The following is a 15,953-nucleotide window of genomic DNA, read 5'->3' as shown; positions in this document are numbered from 1 at the left end:
ATGAAGCTTAGTTTGGCGGGATAGCAAATTCTGGGTTGAAAATTCTTTTCTTTAAGAATGTTGAATATCGGCCCCCACTCTCTTCTGGCTTGTAGAGTTTCTGCTGAGAGATCAGCTGTTAGTCTGATGGGCTTCCCTTTGTGGGTAACCCGACCTTTCTCTCTGGCTGCCCTTAACATTTTTTCCTTCATTTCAACTTTGGTGAATCTGACAATTATGTGTCTTGGAGTTGCCCTTCTCGAGGAGTATCTTTGTGGCGTTCTCTGTATTTCCTGAATCTGAATGCTGGCCTGCCTTGCTAGATTGGGGAAGTTCTCCTGGATAATATCTTGCAGAGTGTTTTCCAACTTGGTTCCATTCTCCCCATCATTTTCAGGTACACCAATCAGACGTAGGTTTGGTCTTTTCACATAGTCCCAAATTTCTTGGAGGCTTTGTTCATTTCTTTTTATTCTTTTTTCTCTAAACTTCCCTTCTCTCTTCATTTCATTCATTTCATCTTCCATCAGTGATACCCTTTCTTCCAGTTGATCGCATCTGCTACTGAGGCTTCTGCAATCTTCGCGTAGTTCTCGAAACTTGGCTTTCAGCTCCATAAGCTCCTTTAAGCCCTTCTCTCCATTGGTTATTCTAGTTATCCATCCTTCTAATTTTTTTTCAAAGTTTTTAACTTCTTTGCTATTGTTTTGAATTTCCTCTCGTAGCTCAGAGTAGTTTGATCGTCTGAAGCCTTCTTCTCTCAACTCATCAAAGTCATCCTCCATCCAGCTTTGTTCCGTTGCTGGTGAGGAACTGCGTTCCTTTGGAGGAGGAGAGGTGCTCTGTTTTTTAGAGTTTCCAGTTTTTTTGTTCTGTTTTTTCCCCATCTTTGTGGTTTTATCTACTTTTTGTCTTTGATGATGGTGATGTACAGATGGGTTTTTGGTGTGGATGTCCTTTCTGTTTGTTAGTTTTCCTTCTACCAGACAGGACCCTCAGCTGCAGGTCTGTTGGAGTTTACTAGAGGTCCACTCCAGACCCTGTTTGGCTGGGTGTCAGCAGCGGTGGCTGCAGAACAGCGGATTTTTGTGAGACCACCAATTCAGCTGTCTGATAGTTCCTCTGGAAGTTTTGTCTCAGAGGAGTACCTGGCCCAGTGAGGTGTCAGTCTTTCCTTTCTGGGGGGGTGCCTCCCAGTTAGGCTGCTCAGGGGTGAGGGACCCACTTTAGGAGGCAGTCTGTCCGTTCTCAGATCTCCAGCTGCGTGCTGGGAGAACCACTACTCTCTTCAAAGCTGTCAGTCAGACAGGGACGTTTAAGTCTCTGGAGATTCCTGCTGACTTTTTGTTTGTCTGTGCCCTGCCCCCAGAGGTGGAGCCTACAGAGGCAGACAGGCCACCTTGAGCTGTGGTGGGCTCCACCCAGTTCGAGCTTCCTGGCTGCTTTGTTTACCTAAGCAAGCCTGGGTAATGGCGGGCGCCCCTCCCCCAGCCTCGCTGCCGCCTTGCAGCTTGATCTCAGCCTGCTGTGCTAGCAATCAGCGAGACTCCGTGGGCATAGGACCCTCCGAGCCAGGTGCGGGATATAATCTCCTAGTGTGCCGTTTTCCAGGCCCGTTGGGAAAGCGCAGTATGAGGGTGGGACTGACCCGATTTTCCAGGTGCCGTCTGTTACCCCTTTCTTTGACTAGGAAAGGGAACTCCCTGACCCCTTGCGCTTCCCGAGTGAGGCAGTGCCTCGCCCTGCTTCGGCTCGCGCACAGTGCGCTTCACCGAGTGTCCTGCACCCACTGTTTGGCACTCCCTAGTGAGATGAAACCGGTACCTCAAGCAGAAATGCAGAAATCACCAGTCTTCTGTGTCGCTCGGGCTGGGAGCTGGAGACCGGAGCTGTTCCTATTCGGCCATCTTGGCTCCCCCCCATTAGATTCTTATAGGAGCGCAAACCCTATTGTGAACTGCCCATGTAAGGGATCTAGGTTGTGCGTTCCTTATGAGACTCTGACTAACGCCTGATGATCTGAGGTGGAACAGTTTCATCCTGAAATCATCTCCCCGCTCCCCTGTAGAAAAACTGTCTTCCACGAGACTGGTCCCTGGTGCCAAAAAGGTTGGGGACTGCTCCTCTAAGGAACACTTTGAGCAGAAATTCCAGAACTGCAGGAATATGGTAAGAAAACAGAAAGTGATAAGATGTGAGGTGTCAGAATTCAGGAAAGAAGTAGAAGGGAAGAATAAAACCATGACATGGAAAAGAGCACAAAGGGCGAATAAACACTGAAGAACACACAGGAACACAGAGTAGAAATGAGGAAATTAAAATGAAACCAAAGTCAAGAAAGAATTAGAAAGGATTAGAGAGAAGATGGGCACAGAAGATCTAATATAGGCAAAACTGAATTTCTCTCAGAAGATAAACCAGACAGAACAGTTATTTAACGTTCTGTAAACAGAACACTTATTTAATGATACTCAAGAACATTTTCTTAAAACAAGTGAGGGTTGTTGAAAGAGGATATCATATGGTAGGGGAAAATGGTCAAGAACTGTCAGCATCAAGGCATATAAATTATTGGCCTTAAAAGATAATGGCAGAATCCTTTAGGCAGTCAGGCAAAACAATCAAGCCAGTTTATAAAAAGGTGAAAAAAATTAGGCTGGCAGCTCTGTATGCCAGAAGAGAGTGGAGTGGTTGCTGTAATCTCAAGGATAGTAAATATGAGCTAAAGATTTTATATCATATAGTAAATACATGCTAAAGATTTTATATCCAAACTGTCCTTCGGGTACATAAAAAGCCATGTATTCATTAGTAATAAAGAGCTGAAAGAGTCTTATACTGATGACCCTTTCAGCCAACTAGATCTTTATTCATCTCTCTGTTCATATTCATTCACAGAGAATGAACATGTTCATGTTCATTCACCTCTCTGCTCATGTTCATGAGAGAAGTTATTTTCTTCTACCTCTAAGAAAGAGCAGGTTAGTTGTTTTTAGAATATTTCTACTAAACCTATAAAAAGCAAATAATTAGAATGTTTTAAAAATGGTTCTAAATGTTTAAAAAAAGGTGATTTTTTTTTTTTTTTTTAGATGGAGTTTTGCTCTGTTGCCCAGGCTGGACTGCAATGGTTCAATCTTGGCTTACTGCAACCTCCGCCTCCCGGGTTCAAGAATTCTGCCTCAGCTTCCCAGGTAGCTGGCATTACAGGTGTGCGCCACCATGCCTGGCTAATTTTTGCATTTTTAGTAGAGACAGGGTTTCACCATGTTGGCCAGGCTGGTCTCGAACTCCTGACCTCAGGTGATTGGAATTACAGGTGTGAGCCACCCCCCGCCAGCCTAAAAAAAGATGAGTATTCTCCATATTAGTCTTAATGATGAAAAAAACCTAACAAAGATTAATGCAAAACAATCTACAGACCAGTTTCAGTTATGAATATGGATGCAAAAGTCCTAAATAATTTGCCAGTAATAGTCACCAGGATGTTAAAAAATAATTACTGACCAAGGGGAGGGGGGCATTTATTCCAGTATTCAGTATTCAGTGTTTTCACATCAAAGGAAAGATCACAGGTTTGTCTTAATAGATGAGGCAGAAGCATTTGAGAAAATGAGTGTTCTGATACTCAGTAAAGTAAGAATAGATAGAAGATAGATGCTTCCATAACATGAAAATATATATATGTATGTGTGTGTATATATTTCTGCCCAAAACTCAGTATAGTGATTAATGGAAAAGCACTATAAACAGTTCCCTCTGAAGTCAAGAACAGACAACAAATGTCACTGTCAGCACTATTTTTAAATACTGTACTGCAGTACCAGCCAAGACAATCACATGAGAGAGAAATTAAAAAATTGGAAAGGAAGAAGTAAAACTAGCACTATTTATAGACATTATGATTGTACAACTACTTGAAAACCCAAGAGAACCCCAAAACTCTGCAAATAATAAAATAATTATTACTGAAGTTGTTGATCATAAAAATAATTTGTAGAAATCAGTGGCTTTCATGTAAATAAACCTATGGAGGATAAGATGAAGAGACCCACTTACAGTAGCAAGAAAAAGGATAAAATATAAAATATAAGTTTGTCATATATGAGACCTATGTGAAGAAAACACTATTTCAAGGACACAAAAGAAGGCTTGAGCAAGTTAAAAAACATGTTCTTGGATAGGATGACTCAACTTCATAAAGATGTCAATTCTAAGTTAACTTATGCATCAACTGGGTGTGATGGCATGCACTTCTAGTCCCAGCTACTTGGGAGATTGAAGTGGGAGGATGATTTGAGCCCTAGAGTTCTAGGTTGTAGTGCGCTATGACTGTACCTGTAAATAGCCACTGTACTCCAGTCTGGGCAACAGTGAGACCCTATCTCTAATAACAAACATAAATAAAGAAATAAACATATGCGGCCAGGTGTGGTGGCTCACGCCTGTAATCCCAGCACTTTGGGAGGCTGAGGCGGGCGGATCACGAGGTCAGGAGATAGAGACCATCCTGGCTAACACGGTGAAACCCTGTCTCTACTAAAGATAAAAAAAATTAGCCGGGCGTGGTGGCAGGCGCCTGTAGTCCCAGCTACTCTGGAGCCTGAGACAGGAGAATGGCGTGAACCCGGGAGGCGGATCTTGCAGTGAGCCGAGATCGCGCCACTGTACTCCAGCCTGGGTGACAGAGTGAGACTCTGTCTCAAAAAAATAAAAAAAAAAATAAATAAATAAACATATGCATTCAACATGCTTTTGATTAAAAAAAAGTCAGCAGCTTTTCATTTGGAATTAGACAAATTGATCCTAAAGTTCAAGTAGAAAAAGAAACAAGGTCAGCCAGGAAAACAATAAAAAGAGTAGTGAAGGGATACTAATTCTACCAGATATTAAGGTATATAATACCATCTTTAATTAAAACACAGTGGTACTGGTACATGATTAGACAAAGACAGAATAGAAAATAGAAATAGATTCAAATACATATGTGAATTTAGTGTAAAAGATCTTCAACCAACCAGAAGAGGTTGTGGACAACTGCCCAGCCATTTAGAAAATAAAAGTTATCTTTATACCAGAGTAAGTTCTGAGTGGACCAAACTTGAAATTTGTAAATGAAATATAAGGTGTAAAATAGAATGGAGGAGAATTTCTTAATAAAGCTGGGATGGGCAGGATCTAATAACTCCTACTTAAAATCCAGAAGCCATTTAAAAAAAAGAAAAGAGTAAGTTTCTCGTAGAAATACGATAAACAGAGTCAGGATATGACAAATTGGGAATCCAATATTTGAAACTTATTCACAGGCAAAAGGCTAATTTACTTTATTTAGAAAAGAACTCCTAGAAATGAACTAGAAGAAAACCCAATAGAAAACTGAGGAAAAGATGCAAACAGAATTTTGGAGACAAGGAAATACAAATGGCTCTTAAATAAATGAAAAAAAAAAATGAATACCCTCATTCATTATAAAATACAAATTAAAATTAGTCTGAAGTAATATTTTTCAGATTGGCAAGAATCTGAAAGTTTGATAACATGCTTTGTTGTCACATGTTGGAGAAATAGATTTCATACATTGCCGTGAGAATACCCAATGGTGCAATCCTTGTGTTGGGTAGTTTAGCTGTGAAGAATAAGACTACAAATTCAAACATCCTTTAATCCAGCCATTCTGTTTTTGGGAGTCTATTCTGAGGATATATTAGAATATGCTAGAAATGACATATTTATGAGCTTATTCATTTCTACATTGCAAATAGCAGTAAAAAAGTAGAAACAAATAAAGTGACCAGGGCTGGTGAAGTAAAGCTATACTTGTATAGTGAAATGCTGTGCAGCTATTTTAAAAAACAGGATGTTTTCAATTTACTGATATGGAAAGATCTCCAAGATAGTTATGGTAAAAAGACACAGAACAGTGTGTAGAGTATGCTTTGTGTAAAAAGGAAGAAAATAATAAATATGGAAATTGGCTTGTTTACGCACAAGGAAGCTCTGGATATTCTAAGGAATAAAGACTGGAATATTGTCATTTAAAATATTTTATATTTCATATATCTAATTTAAAAATCAGGTTTGTTGTAAACAAGTGTATATTTTATTTACACTTGTCAAGTATTTTCAGCTCAGTGATTGAAAGGTGAATGAAAGATGGAAAAGTAGGCCATATAATATTAGCTTTTGAATATCTGAGAGTTTATTTTGTTAAAGTCATTGTTAATACTCAAGGCCAAAATCCTTTGAAATCTTACTGGATATAATGTATACCGGAAAAGTATACATAAGTGTATATATCTTGTTGAATGTTCACAAACTGAGTACACCCAGGCAACTAGCACTTAGATCAATATACAGAAAATTCTCAGCACCCTAAAAGCATTTTTAATGCATCCACCCAGTCAGTCAGTCTTTATCTTTCTCTTCCAGGGAAACTGCTATCCTAACTTGTAAGAACATAGATTACTTTCTCCTGTTTTTGCATTGTATATAAATAGAATCACATATTATGTACTCTTCCATGACTGGCTTTTATTCTACATTATATTTGTGAGATTCATCGGTATAGTTGTGTGTATTTGTAGATCTTTTATTATCATTTCTGCATATATTTTATTATGTGAATATACAAGTTATTTATTCTACTGTTGAATATTTTGAGTAGTTGCCAGTTTTGAGCTTTTATAAATAGTCCTGGCATGAATGTTGTAAGTCACTGCTGTCCAGTATTGCTGGTAGCAGTAAAAATATGGAAACAAGTCAAATGTCTGGTTCTGGTTAATTAAATAAAACTACATCTATATGGTGAAGTACTATGCAGTGACATATGCAATTGAAAATGTAAAATTTGTAGTAGCCATAGTTAAAAAAAAACAGGTGAAATTCAATATTTCATTTAACCCAGTATGTCCAAAGTATTATTATAACATATAATCAATGTAAAATTACAAATGAGAGATATTTTACTTTTTTTCACACTAAGTCTTAGAAATCTAATCTGTATTTTTTTTCTTTTTTTTGTGAGACGGAGTCTTGCTCTGTCGCTTAGGCTGGAGTGCAGTGGCACGATCTTGGCTCACTGCAACCTCTGCCTCCCGGGTTCAAGCAATTCTCTGCCTCAGCCTCCTGAGTAGCTGGGATTACAAGCGCCCACCACCAAGCCCAGCTAATTTTTGTATTTTTAGTAGAGACAGGGGTTTCACCATCTTGGCCAGACTAGTCTTGAACTCCTGACCTCCTGATCCACCCACCTCGGCCTCCCAAAATGCTGGGATTACAGGCCTGAGCCACCGAGCCCGGCTTAATATGTATTTTATACTTACAACACATCTCAATTCAGACTAGCCACATTTCAGATGTTTGATAGCCATGTGTGGCTAATGGTTACTGTTTAGACAGTACATGCTTTTGGTGAGCATGTTATATGCAGTGCTGTTGGGTATATATCTAGGTCAAAGGGTATGTGTATGCTTAGTTGATATTGTCAAATAGTTTTCCAACGTGATTGTACTAATTTATATTCCTCCTAGCAATAGATGAGAGTTCTGGTTGCTCCACATTTTTGCCCTTAGCTATTCTGCTGGGTTTGTAGTATTATCTCATTGTATGATTTTAATTTTCATTTTCCTGATGATTAATATGTCTTTTTTGTATACTTATTAGCTGGAGGCTTTGCTTTTTAATTTCTGTTTTCATTGAAATCTTTCATCAGAAATTTAAAGCGTTTAAGAATGAATGTTTTACTGTGCGCTTTACTTTCTTTTTACTAATGGTTTGAATACTACTGTCGTGTTGTTGGGCATAGTACTGGTGGCATTTTATTTTATATCTTTTTGCTCTTTTACATTATTGGTTTTATTTAATAGCATTGATTTATATCTTTTATAAGTGGCTAGGAAATTATCATTTGCTCTATAAATGTGTTATTTACTGCAACTATCCCTAGAGTTTATCAAAGGAAAAGAAAGGTATTGTGTTAAAGCTTTATAATATACGTATATATTTTAGATATTTCAAAATCTGGCCTTTTAGAATTTTGATATTGATTAAAAACTTATTTATTTTATAAGCAGTTATTTACTTATATTAAGAAGCAGTTTTTTTTTTTTTTTTTTTTTTTGATGAATGTATACTAGTTTTCTTTATGTCTGGAGTGACTGGGGCCCTTGAGAGGGAAGGTTGGGTGTAGACAATGTGGGGCTTTGCTGTTAATTGTTAAATCAGGGCAAAAGGTACTGTCTCAGATGTTTTAGGACATGTCATATTTACTTCTTTGTGTACGTTAATCAGTGCAGTGAAAAGATGATTGACATCATATATTACATGGAGTGCATTTTACCTTAGGTATTGTTTATTGTGATTTTGGGATAAATTTCAATTTACTGTTAGAGGAGACAAAATTTTCTAATTTTTAATACTAAATTGTAATAGTATTTTCAGCAATATATCTTTCATGAGTTTACCTTAGTGACAGGTAATGTGTTATCTTTTAATATAAAAGAACTCAATGCCACATTTCTTTGAATATCTTCAGAACGTTTTTATCTAGAAATTTGCATAATGGTTTGCATAAAAGGTTAGCCTTTTCACCTGTTTTATTTTGTATAAACACTGATACAGTGATTAAAACATTAGCTACATAACTATGAGTCATTGTAGTTTTCTGATAACTTTTAGATAGATGATGTTAGGAGTTTTTTAAATCCAGGGACTACCTTTTATTAGAGGGTGGGCAGTCTTTTAGGATTACTTGCCCAGTTTGATATGTTTCTTACTCTAGCTGTAACTGTGATCTCTGAAAATGTTTACTTTTTCCCCCTAGTCTTCAGAAATAGAAAAAAGATACAACTTCATTTTATTACACAATAGGAAGAAAGAGGATTTAGATTCTAGTCAAGAATAAAAATGTAGTTTTTTTTTTTTTCAGTTTTTGTTATATCGATAAATAATTATACATATTATGGGGTACATGTGATACTTTGATCATGAATACAATGTGTAATAATCAAATCAGGGTAATTAGGATATTCATCACATATTTGTGGGGCACATGTGATATTTTGATACATGAATACAATGCATAATAATCAAATCAAGGTAATTAGGATATTCATCTCAAATGTTTATCATTTCTTTGTGTTGGGAACATTCCAAATCTTCTCTTCTAGCTATTTTGAAATATACAATAAATTATCATTAACTGTCATCACCCTATGGTGCTGTTAAACACTAGAACTTATTTATTCTCTCTGACTGTATTTTTGTACCTATTTTCCAGCCTCTCTTCATCCCCACCCCTTACTCTTCCTTGACTCTCGTAATCATCGTTCTACTCTGTCTCCTTGTTTTTAGCTCACACATGTGGATGAGAACATGCAATATTTGTCTTTCTGTGCCTGGCTTATTTCACTTATCGTAATGTCGTCCATTTCCATCCATGTTGCTGCAAATGACAGAATTTCATTATTTATTTTTATGGCTGAATAATATTCCATTGCGTATATATACTACACTATATCCATTTATCTGCTGATGGACACTTAGGTTGCATTCATATTTTGGCTGTTGGAAGTGCTGTAATAAACATGGAAATACAGATATTTCTTCAATATATGGATATCCTTTCTTTAAGATATACACCCAGCAGTGGGATTGCTGGATCATATGGTAGATGTAGTTTTAGTTTTTTGAGGGACCTCCATACTGTTTTCCATAGTCGCCGTACTAATTTGAAATGTAGTCTATTTTAAAATACCATCAATGTTTGGAATCCATTTTCTATGTTTCATGTATGAAGAAAAGAAAAGCTGGTATTTTATGTGTGTTAATTTTTTCTATCATGTTAATTTTTAACACTCTGTCTTTGATAAGGGACTTGCAACAAAGCATTGCCAGAGAACCTAGTGCTCCTTCAATTCCTACACCTGCATATCAGTCCTCGCCAGCAGGAGGACATGCACCAACTCCTCCAACTCCAGCGCCAAGAACCATGCCGGTTAGTAGGCAAATACATATTTTAAACAGAGGTTTTACATTAATGATGATTACTTGTTCTAACGGATAAAACATGATTTACATAGGAAGGATCTAGTGGTTACCACCTGCATCAGGTAACCAACCTTCTGATATTTTGCAATATGTAGAACACAGCATCGTTCAAGAATTCTTGACAAAAAAATGCTTAACCTGAATCTAATCAAGCCCTTAAACTTTCTGTTTACAGCAAATAAAACAAATGATAAGAAGTTAAATGATGCTATTAGGAAACAATTGGACAAATCTATCACATGGGACGTTTATATGAAATAACTGAGTTGATCATTTCTAAAAGTGAATGTCATAGATTTTTTTAAAAAGAGGCATATTCTAGATGAAAAGAGATGAAAGTTTCCTTGTAATCAAATGCAGTATATGAACTTTATTTGCTTTTGGTTTATAAAAATAGCTATATGAGCTTTTTTGTGTTAATTAGGAGAAAATTGAATTTAGAGTGGATATTTGATGACATTGGGGAATAGCATTAGTTTTTTAAGGATGAAAATAGTATTGTGATTATGTAGGAGAATATCCTCATGAGAACTTGAATGCTGCAGTCTTTAGGGCTAGTGTCATGAAGTTTGCAACTTACTTTCAAACGATTCTGCAAATATATATGGATGTAGTTATAGATAAAGCAGAAATGGCAAATGTTAACAGTTGTTGAATTTCATTGGTAGATGTGTGATTATTTTATATACTATTCTTTTAAAATTTTCTGGTGTTTGACATTTTTCATATAAAGTTTGGGGACTAGGAGGAGATGATGGTAGTAAACAGTACCTGTGCTGTTTCCTTCCACCTCAAATGTCCAACCACTGGAGGAAGCAGTAAATGACTAAATATTAGGCACCAGGAAAAGAGCAGTGGCTATCGAGCTTCTACAGATTGGAGAATTATTCAACTATGATATATTTCTATAGTAATAAGCCGGTATTTAAGAATGGGAATTAAAAATATATTTGGTTGGATTCTAGAGTTTCTGATATGTCCTTATTAATTTTAATTAATAGCAATTTGAGAGAAATATGAAACATTTTATAGTCAATGCTGACTTTTTCTTATAGCCTACTAAGCCCCAGCCCCCAGCCAGGCCTCCACCACCTGTGCTTCCAGCAAATCGAGCTCCTTCTGCTACTGCTCCAGCTCCAGTGGGGGCTGGGACTGCTGCACCAGCTCCATCACAAACGCCTGGCTCAGCTCCTCCTCCACAGGCTCAGGGACCACCCTATCCCACCTATCCAGGATATCCTGGGTAAGGCTGCAACATTGTGTATCCCAAGTTGGCTAATGTTGTTTCTAGGCTCTGGCTAACCTGTTAAAAACAGGGTCACCCCTTCTCCAGATGGAGGTGTCATGAATGAATAAGCAACACTGTCAGCTTATCCAGAAAAGAAAATAATGTTATGGTCACTTACATGAATAGGATAGCTATTTCCTAGGCTTTTAAAATTTATGTTTTTATGTTTTGCATATTGGGTTTATATTAAATAATCTCTTCTGTATTACAGAGTTCAATAGGTGTTTCCTTGGACTTTAGGTGATAAACAGGTACCTTTTCTGAGCGTAGCATAGGAAAACTGATAAGGCCTTGTTTACGTCCCTATACTTAGAATACTTAGCATTTAATAAGCAGTTGAATAGAAATTTATCTAATTATGGGTTGCACTTTCTTAAAGGTTAATCTCTGTGGTAATTTCTTAATCTTAAAAATCCAAACATTTGACTACCTTTTAAGATGTGCTCTAAATTTTACCTAGTAAGTACATGTTGTCTGCCAAATATTAAAACTTTATAAGTTGTAAATTCATGTACATCAAAGTGAATATTGAATATTGTGGAAGAGGAATGTATTTAGATGACTAGTTTTGCCACGTTAAAATGAAGGGTCTCCATTTTTTTTCTTTCTTTAATACTTGAATATTTAATCTTATTTTCTTCAGTATTTTTTTTTGGATAGTATTAAACACTTGGTACTCTTTTGTTTTAATTAATAACAGGATAGGAATGCTTTTTCTCTGACAAGTGCCTTGAAACAGTTTTTTTCTCTCTAGACTAAAAAATAGAAATGACTTTCATGAAAAACGTAGTTCTAGAATAATTATTGTTTTATTTTTTAGTATTGATTTACCAATCAAGATTTTTTTGTTTTCTTCTCCCTATCAGGTATTGCCAAATGCCCATGCCCATGGGCTATAATCCTTATGCGTATGGCCAGTATAATATGCCATATCCACCAGTGTATCACCAGAGTCCTGGACAGGCTCCATACCCAGGACCCCAGCAGCCTTCATACCCCTTCCCTCAGCCCCCACAGCAGTCTTACTATCCACAGCAGTAATATGTCTGCTCAGCAGCTCAGCTGATTCAGATCAGAGGGAAAGAAATACCAACCCTGCAATAAGTGTACTAAACTCTACGCTCTGGTTAATGTAATGTACTCTCCTGGACTGAATGCAGTGTATAATTTCTGTCTACAGCTAGAAGCTGTGCCCCAGTTCCACATTTGATTACACATGTGAGATTTGCTGCTGTTGCAGTATAAACACTAGGTATAATAGGATTTGAAATTGCATTACAGTTCATAAAAATTGAAAATGAGAAATTAAACCTGCAAGTGAAACATTTGAAACGATTATACTTTCTACATAAGACACGGTTGGGACATCAGATGCTTACAAAGATGGTTTAAGTATGGATACTCGAGAAAATTAAGTTTTCTTTCTCTTTGGTTTATTGATTTGGTTTAATTTCCATTATGCTATTTTGCATAATCAAGGCACTGTAAATCTTATAATTTTAAAATAAATTACTTAAGAACAGTTGTCATTGTTATGTTTTGTTATTGATTCTCATTACTAATTTTTTTTTCTGGTATTAGTCTCATTTTGTATGTATATAAGTTAAACAGATACTGTTTTTAAGTGCATGAATAGTACAAGTTATTATCAAGGACGTTTTACAGGGAAACCAAAAGAATAGTATCATAGTTTATCTTTCGTATGCTGATGAGTAAACGATTTTTGACATTTATTTTAAAAAGTCCTATAATGTGGAAGAAACAAACAATTGCTACCAAAGATTCTTCAAATAAATATACAAATAAATGTGTATATTTAATGTTTTATTGTTAGCTTCTCCAGAAAATTGATGCAAATTCTGGTAATAATTCTTGGATTTTTTTCCCATAACCTGGTTAAAATAAATACGCCATTGGCAATACTTCATAATGTAATGGAATTGTTTGAGGAACACTTACTGTACCCTCTTATCCTTTTTTCCACCTTACTGTGTTAACTTAGTGACATTTAATGCCCAATATGTATGAATAGATATAAGCCATTTAATTTTTTTTCCTTAAAGATTGGACTATTTTATAATTCAAGGAGCATACAAAACAATGGTTAGGAACATATGCCAATTCTGGAATAGGCTATGTATTTAATATTAATCTCTGCAGTTAGGATATCGACTCACTGTGTAAACCTCAGTAAAAATAGTGAAGACATGCATCATGGAATGAGAAAATGAGAAAGGAATGAGTTGTCTAACATCACAGTGGAATCTGTTTTGTGTGAGGTTCATTTCTGAACACATTAGGTGTATGAGCAGATTTCCAGTGAATCTGTTTATGTTATATTTTCTGGGTTTCAACGCTGACCTTTTCTTGCATTATTGTTTCATTTTAATGATAGTGTTACTTGTCCCACTGTTGTTTTCATTGACAGTTTGGATTTATATTTTAAATGTTCGAATGAAAGTATGATTGTAAAAGGGAGTGAATTGATTTAAAAATATATGTATATTTTAAACTTTGTTGTGTGTAGGAAACATGAAGGCATGTTAATTCAATATAAATGACCTTTGATTTCATGGAATATTAAAGTTGGTTTAAAGTCCAATAGTTAAACCTTAGCAAAAATAGTTTTTTACTTTATCAGTTGCTAAGATTTAATACTTTGGATTCATCAAAGTGTGACATGGGCTTGTTTGACTATTCTGTGAGTGGCATTTAAGTTCCACATTCTTATTACTTGAGGTACTTTATACTAACGTAAGACAGTGAGAGTTAGAGGTATTACAATTTGCTAGTTTATAATGTCTTACTAATGCCGAAAAAAGGAAAAAAACAAAATTGGCCTGAATATTCTCTTGGGGAAAGAGGGCACCAAAGAAAAGGGTAAGTGCATCTGAGGGCCAAAAGAGGTGTATAAGCCTTTTAGCCCATTCCCCATGCCGGGCCTGCTCACAGAGCCATAGGAAGATCATTCAGAAACTAGGAAAGGAGGCCCCCACAGCTGCTCCTGCCACAGCACACCTGACTCACTCGGCTCTGTTAGTGTAACCTTTTAAATGTAGCAACCCAAACCCTTTCCCTCTTGTCAGTTCACTCATCCTTTAGTTTCTTTTTGATCACCTGTGTCTGGGCACAGACAATCACGCTAATTGCAGCCCTTTACTGCTGTTAAGGATAATACTGTTGATTTGGAGTTGGAAGGGTATTACTCTGTGGTTCAGGTGTGTTGTATCCATGTTTATAATTAGGCTTTATTATCTTCCTAAACCAAGGAAAGGAAATCATCCCCAGACCATTTATGTTGAGCTTTGGAATACTATTTTAAACTGGATTATACTTAAATAATGAAGCTCTGCATAGCGGAACTAGTCAGAAGTGGGGAAAACACTGCCTAATTTTTATCAGTCTGGTATAAAGTATTGATCTAAGAGAAGTCTCCCTGTGCCCCTTGGTCTTTATTCTCAGTTAAGAAAAACAGTCACGTGTCACCACAAACCAATCAATCTTTATGAGATATTCCTGTATCCATACCCCAGCTTGTTGGCAATTTATAAACCTCCCCTTCAAAACTAAGGAGTTGCAGAAAAAAAGAATGGATTTCACAGAGCCTTGTGTCCCCAAAGTTCTATCCCAGTCAGCAGTCTTTATAGTCCAAACAGATTATAAAAAATGTTTTCCATTTGAACATTACAGTTTGCAAAAGTGCTTTTATACATTTTCTAATTTCAGAAACAGGATAATATAATTTGTTAAGTAGGTTTCAGTTTGCTAATAGGGATTTTTAGTGTTTTGTTTTTTAATTTTCAGCATCTCTTGAAGAATCTTGCTATAGCCAAATGGCATCTCACTTTTTAAAGACGTTTGCAATTATTAGTTGATTCACAGTACAGAACAAGGTATAAAGGAAAAAACCCTGCTAGGTAGTGTTATAATTGCTGGATTAAAAATAGACTTTAGAACTAACAGGTTCATTTTAAGATTTACATGGAAGAGCAAAGAAGGAAAAATTATATTTTTAAAGAAAGAGAATATTCAGGCTTTATTTCTGGTATGAAGTTTATATTTTTTAAAAAAATCCTATATTATCACACCAGAGACTTTAGATTCTTTTCTGGTTAGAAACATTGCTGGTAGTTGGATTATATTTTTATTGTATTCATTTATCTTAGGGGGAAAATTGTAAAGAAACAAAAAGGTCCAGATGAATGTATCCTAGAAATAAAAGTTGAAAGATTCTTACTTCTTTGGAGTATGAATTCTTATTTAAAGTGTTTATTCTTCAACTTTATAGTTTCCATTATTTCTTTGACAAATGGTGAATTGGAAAATGTAAAAAACCCACTTTGACTAAATGCATGAGACTACAAAAGGAAGATAATGTTTATTTTTTTATTTTTTTTTATTTTTTTTACACCTGCAACCTGATAATTTAGTGGTCATGGATGGGCCATGTTTTTCATTGCTTATGTGATTTACTCTAGGAGTATTCTTTTCAAATACCACTTTTTAGGTTAATTTTTGGAAATGATCAGCAAGATTACCATAATAATCAGCTGATGAGGGGAGTGGGGGTGGGTTCTGCTGCAGCCCGAGTGAAGATGACCGAGAAGCTGTGTGCTTGGCCTGCTTTAGTATTTACTAC

General features: G+C 36.1%; 1 protein-coding gene across 2 annotated transcripts in view; it reads left to right on the top strand.

Moving 5' to 3' along the window:
* Positions 1–15,550, top strand: part of PDCD6IP (programmed cell death 6 interacting protein) — a 77,324-nt gene extending 61,774 nt beyond the window's left edge. For both annotated transcript variants that reach the window (XM_032162139.2, XM_032162140.2), the window contains exons 16-18: positions 9,850–9,973; positions 11,082–11,269; positions 12,181–15,550. In XM_032162139.2, coding sequence (XP_032018030.1) covers positions 9,850–9,973; positions 11,082–11,269; positions 12,181–12,355 — 487 coding nt within the window. In that variant the 3' untranslated portion in view covers positions 12,356–15,550. The remainder of the gene's footprint in view (positions 1–9,849; positions 9,974–11,081; positions 11,270–12,180) is intronic.
* Positions 15,551–15,953: the final 403 nt, after the last annotated feature.

The sequence above is a fragment of the Hylobates moloch genome, unplaced genomic scaffold, assembly GCF_009828535.3.
Source record: "Hylobates moloch isolate HMO894 unplaced genomic scaffold, HMol_V3 SCAFFOLD_8, whole genome shotgun sequence".
NCBI lineage: Eukaryota > Metazoa > Chordata > Mammalia > Primates > Hylobatidae > Hylobates > Hylobates moloch.
Note: the sequence above shows the minus strand (reverse complement) of the source record. Positions and strands in the feature narration are given on the sequence as shown.